Below are 5,791 nucleotides of genomic sequence, written 5' to 3' on the forward strand. Positions count from 1 at the left end.
GATGGACATACCAATAAGTCACTTACCCTGCTCGAAGCAGAAAGATAAGAACCAACTGGGAGATTATGTTATAAGCTAAATAAACACAAATCATAAGCAGAAAAGGAAAGACACGTTATCGTCTAATTTCCTGTTGTACTAAATTCTAAGCCTACAACCTGGTTGAGCTACTTCGTAGTTAACAAATAGAATCGACTGAAAATAATAGTTTAATTTTGACATCCACACATCGAAAAACACTCAACATGGAACATATATATATTGAACTGGACCACAATAAAACCATCAAACGAAATGCATGAGTTGGTCTACATCATCCATTACTACAAGTCGAAAATTACAAGGGTCTTGCTATCCTAAGCAGCATCGACGGCATTATTATAGCCTACAATTACAACAAAAAAAGGGTATTAATTCACTAAGCAGCCTTGACAACCTTGTCATCACCTACAACATTAAGAATCGGAAGGCTGCTTAGGAATTCATCAAGACCCTCGAAAAACCCATTCCCTTCAATGTTGTCATCCTCTCCGCGTCCTGATCCATTTCCTTGGTTCACCCTGGGAGCAGGCTCCTCAACTTCATTGCTAAATTCCACATTCAAATCCAACTTCCCAAAGTTCTTTGCAACTCTCCCAGGTTGCTTCCGTGCATTAGCCGCAGACCCTTTCTTACTCGGCTCACCAGTTGGTTTACTAGGCGTCTCCACGTCCAGCGAAGCTACAAATTTATCTTGTACATTCACATTTTTAGCTTTATCAACTTGTGCTTTTTTCACATTTTTATTTGGCTTCCTGCCAGCTCCTTTTCCTTTAACACTATTCATTTTCTTCTTCTTTTTCTTCTTCTCCGTACCATTCTTCCAATCATCATCAGACCCACTCGAGTTTGAGAGTTCCACAATATCATCATCATCATCATCAATATATACTCTAGGAGCTGAGCTCTTCCGTCCACCCTTATTATTTGCATTCGGCATTTGTGGGGAAGTAAACATAGGCGAAAACGGGGACCACTGCGAAGCTGCAGCTCGATTTTTCTCCAAATTTGCCATTGAAACGCCCAACGGTAAAAATCCCCAGCAACAGAAGTACTGCTCTTGTCCATCTGCGATTGGCGGTGGCGATGGAATAGCCACTGCCTGAAACGCTCTTTTACATTTTTGACACCGCAGAGTACAGTCAGTGTAAACACTGGGATACTCGTACATGTGATAACAATAAGGACACGCAGTCCAGAAAGTCGGCACACCATCACCTGCGGGTGCATCCACTCTCTCCACCTCTTCTATGTTCTCATCAGCAGCAGTATCCTGACTAGTTTTATGACTTTTATCTGTAACATTTGAATAATTTTTCTCTGGCTGTGGCTGCTTATTCACTTGTTCCTGAGTTGACCTAGACGCAGAAGCTACATTCCCAATAAAACTAGGGTAACTTTGTTGTGGCTGTTTATTCACTTGTTCTTGAGTCGAAACAGATCCCGACCCAGACCCAAAAGCTATATTACCACCAGAAGAAAAATTAATAAAGCCATGTACTTGTTGCTTACTCACTTGTTCAGGACTCGACCCAAAAGTTATCGGATCGGGAGCTACGACATGTGCTTGAGGGATATGACTCGCAGAAATAGTACTGCTAGCATGTACCGGTGGTTGAGTGACATGAGGGCTTGCACTACTGCTGCTTCCTCCGAAGAAAATGAAGTTCTGCTGCATTGAAGGAATAGTCAAATGCTCATGAGCCGACGCAGAGCTAAACGGGTCGCGCTGTTGCTGCAGATGGAAACCCAGTTCCTTATCGTACACCGATTTCGTCGATGGGTTAGAGAGCACCGACCACGCGTCCACCACCAGTCGAAACGCCTGGTCCGCAAAGGGGAAATTATTCTTCTGAGGGTTCAATAAAAGGGTTAGTCGGCGGTACTGATTTGCAATAAGCTCCGAGTCATGGCACTGGAGGGGTGCTTGAAGAATCGAGTACCAATCAAGCTGGTTATTATTGATCCGCCGGTCACCGGCGAGGAGCGTGTCAGTCACAGCGAGGACTTGCTCCGACTGCAAAAGGGTCGGGTCAGAATCCCGAGCCCGGGTCGCAAATGACTTGCTTCCAAGCAAATCACGCGCTGACAACAATTTTTCGGCGATTGCCAGCCACCTCAAAGCCTCCGATCGAGTGGTGGTTGTCGGAAAAAATGATTGTTCCATAATTCTTTTTCCCTTCTAATTTCTGCTTCGTTTTGTGAGTGGGTTGGGGATGGAGAGTAGAAGAAGAGTGAGGATTTTCTTGTGGACGAAAAAGGGCCCGGGTTTTTACAGTAAAGTCATGATGTTTATGGGGGAAAGGGTTGGGGAGATGAGAATAAATGCGTAATGTGAAGGAGAGTCTTGACTTTGGGACATTGATTGTGCCATCTTTACATAGCAATTTATATCTACATGATGAGTTATCAAGTAACGCTATTTGTTTGTAATTGAGTTATTTATGTTCTCTTTGCTATTTTCAGATCGTTTTCTATTTTCGATTTTTCAAAATGATGAAAACGCATTCTCTTTTCTATTTTCGAAAACGCTTTCTCGAAAAAAAAAATTATGAAGAAAACACAAAACGATCAAAATGTCGTTTTGACTGTTTTGTGTACAAAACTTGTGAAAATCAGAAAACGCGAAAAATGACCCAAATTAAAAAATTTCCACCATCTTCTTCAATTCTCATCCCCTTCACAGTCATCGCCTTCTTCCTCCAAACTCCACCACCACCCGCCACCTGGACCACCGAACTCCACCACCAGTCAAACCCCCTCACCTCCCCCAATGGCGGCGCCACACTTGGGCACTTCGAAAACAATGGACTGCTCGAATTTTTTGCACAAGCCACTGATTGCACTAATAAATTAATCAACTTCTGGGCGAAATTGGGGTTGAACCATTGCTGCACAAGGTGCGCCAGGTGAAGAGGAGTTCAACCCATGTGGTCCGTGACCATGGGTCGACCGGACGACGCCAGAATCTGCAAAAATAGGATTCTGCTGGATAGGCTTCTCGACGCCCAAAATTTTTGGGTTAAATTTAGATTTTTGAATTGTTGTTTGTGTTAAATTTGGGCCATGGTTGGGGTCGATTTGTGGTGAGCAATCGACCGGTGGTGGGCTCCGATCAAGTTGGTGGTCGGAGATGGAGTTTCTAGCAATTTTCAAATGTTCTAACAACCTACTTTGTGGATTGATTTCTGCTAAATCAAGTTGAGTTATGGGGAGATGTTGGTTAAGAATTGAAGAGGAGGTCAAGAGCTTTCCAATGGTACCAATATTCGGTGATCTTGGCGGGCAAAAATTGCCAAAAACTTGATCCATGATGGCGGCGGGTGAAGAGTTGATTTGGTTGTGGAGATGGTTTTCGAAACAGGCTTGGGGTTTGGCTGACAATAAACTCATTTTCGACTTTACGTTTTGAGAAATATTTTTTTAAAATGACCAAAAGAACGTGCTTTCAACAATTTCAAAATACAAAACTCAAAATGAAATTCAAAACTCAAAACAGAAAATTCAACCACGAAGAGAACCCCCCTTAATGATTTACATGCAGCTGAAATGTTAAAAAGAGATTGAATTTATTTTATTTTTTGAAGAAATTTTAACCAAATCATAAATCACCACATTATGTGTATATAAACCATTATATACATATAATACAATCGTATGATGAGATATGATTATGTCAAAAAAATTTCAATTACAAAACTCTCAACTCTCTTTTTAACATCTCATTTTGAGACAGTTCATTCTACCTATTTTGATACTGAAAATCAGATTTTTGAAATAAACAATGATCGCTCTCTTCTAAATGAACTAGAAAGTTTTTTTTATAGTTTTCGAAATTCTAGTTATCTGGATAATGGATCTGTTGGATATTGGTTAAATAAATCGAGAATTGAAATCGATTAAAGTGACTTCGTATCGACTTCGGCCAAATACTCAAAAGCTCGACTCAATCCGTTTAGGCAAAATTGTTTGCCACTTCGCCGCTTCGGGGCGCACAAACGGGGATCGAGGGGGCAACGCCCCAGAAAGAGAATTTTGATTTCTCTGCATGTATTGAAGGGTATATTTGGCATTTCGAAAACCAATATCGGATGAATGAGAAATTACGAAAAAGGACGAAAATCAGGTCGCGACCGCATGGTTGGTAAATAAACACCTTTTCATAAAGGTGCATTGTTTGGAAATGGTGCATGGTTTGGCCTCAACCATTTCGTTCACACCCTTTCATGGTCTATAAATAGAACCCTTTGGGTGTCCTATTCCAAAACAATTTCGATATGCAAAAATATCTCTCATCCTCTCTTCTATCCAAAATCAAAATCATTTCATTTATTTTGATTTTCCTTCATTTCATCCTTGGAGTACATAAGCCTAAATTTGATTCGTTGTACTTGTGTTTTGGAGTGCTACAAACACAAGTGTAGCCGTTGTATCTTGGGAGTCGATTGCCGAAATCCGTAGGCACCGTTGCGGGGCAAATTCAACTTAAGGACAAAGAATCCAACTCTTGTCTCGGCTTTGTCCCTACTTTCTTCTTCTTCTTGTTTGTGTTTTCTATTTTGGCGTCACTATTCACAAAATTCCTCCAACAGGATCTACGGGTGAAGATCCCTACTATAGTCATTACACGTGTGATAATCAATATAGTTGGAACAATCACATTAATAGTTGCATTGATTGTTATCTCAAACCATTAAATACAAGTAGGATTATTCTTGACGTAAAACAACTTATTTTCCCATTATATTTTTAAGAAATAAATAAAAGTGTGAAAAAATATATTTCTTCATTTCAAGGTATGAAAATAAAATATATAATATAAATCATCATTAAGAACGAGACGTACTAATTAACAAAAGGTTGAAAATAAGAATTCGACGAAAAAAGTTAAGAAAATAATTACTACAATGTGCAAAAATTGAATAGCTTAGTTACAATAAAAATTTGGTTATCAAATAAAAACTATAGCGACAGTATAACCACCCTTAATGAAAAGGTTGAGTTGCCACTAGCTCGAAAATTAGTTCTGATACTTTCTAGTAATTGGCAAAAAAGATAATCATCGTTTGTACTTATTATGCAAATTATTTCTAATGTTTTAAATTTTATGTAAATTATTTCAATCGTTTTAAATTTAATATTTACACCCTCATTGCAACTTTTTTCCCCCTTTTTTTCAGATTTCACCATTTCCGTCTCATTCCATCAATTCCTTCCTTCAAATATGGGTTACTGATGAAAAATATTCCCGTCGTATGCATTCATTGCACAAATCTTCCATATTGTTACAATTTCAACATTTGAACCCTTCAATCAATATTTCTTTACGCAAAAGGTCCTTATTGTTTATTTTATCTATTAAAACATTCTAAAATAACTAATTTACCATGTTCCTTAAATAAATAGATAACAAAGAAAGAAATAATACAAAAAAAAAAAAATTATAGATAGAGTTCCAACTTTTTAAAAAAGTACAAATGAATCTCACGTTAAACAATTTTAAATATATTAACAAAAGAAAAATATTTCATCCGTTTGATAATTCTCTATCTTGATAATTTTGACCGTAAATTAAAATGTTAAACAAAATTTTCCATGTGGTGTGACCAAGTAGTGGAAAAGATGGGACTTTAGTGGAGATGGGTATATTGTTCCTTGTAATTGACTTGTTTAGAATCCAAGAATGAAACAGAAACTAAAGGACCTTCTTTTAATTCCTAAATAAAGGACTTGCCCCTTAATATCTATTTAC

The 5,791-nt window shown here is 38.4% G+C and overlaps 1 protein-coding gene across 1 annotated transcript; it reads right to left on the reverse strand.

Annotated features, from left to right (window-relative positions):
- Positions 1-229: 229 nt before the first annotated feature.
- LOC111381190 lies at positions 230-2,410 on the reverse strand. Its single transcript, XM_023004938.1, has one exon. The coding sequence runs from the start codon at positions 2,204-2,206 to the stop codon at positions 419-421; it is 1,788 nt and encodes a 595-aa protein (XP_022860706.1). The 5' UTR covers positions 2,207-2,410; the 3' UTR covers positions 230-418.
- Positions 2,411-5,791: the final 3,381 nt, after the last annotated feature.

This window comes from Olea europaea, unplaced genomic scaffold (assembly GCF_002742605.1).
Source record: "Olea europaea var. sylvestris unplaced genomic scaffold, O_europaea_v1 scaffold2267, whole genome shotgun sequence".
NCBI classification, from domain to species: domain Eukaryota; kingdom Viridiplantae; phylum Streptophyta; class Magnoliopsida; order Lamiales; family Oleaceae; genus Olea; species Olea europaea.

Coding starts and splice junctions, on each gene's coding strand:
- LOC111381190 (XM_023004938.1), bottom strand. CDS start 2,206: ATGGAACAATCATTTTTTCCGACAACCACCACTCGATCGGAGGCTTTG.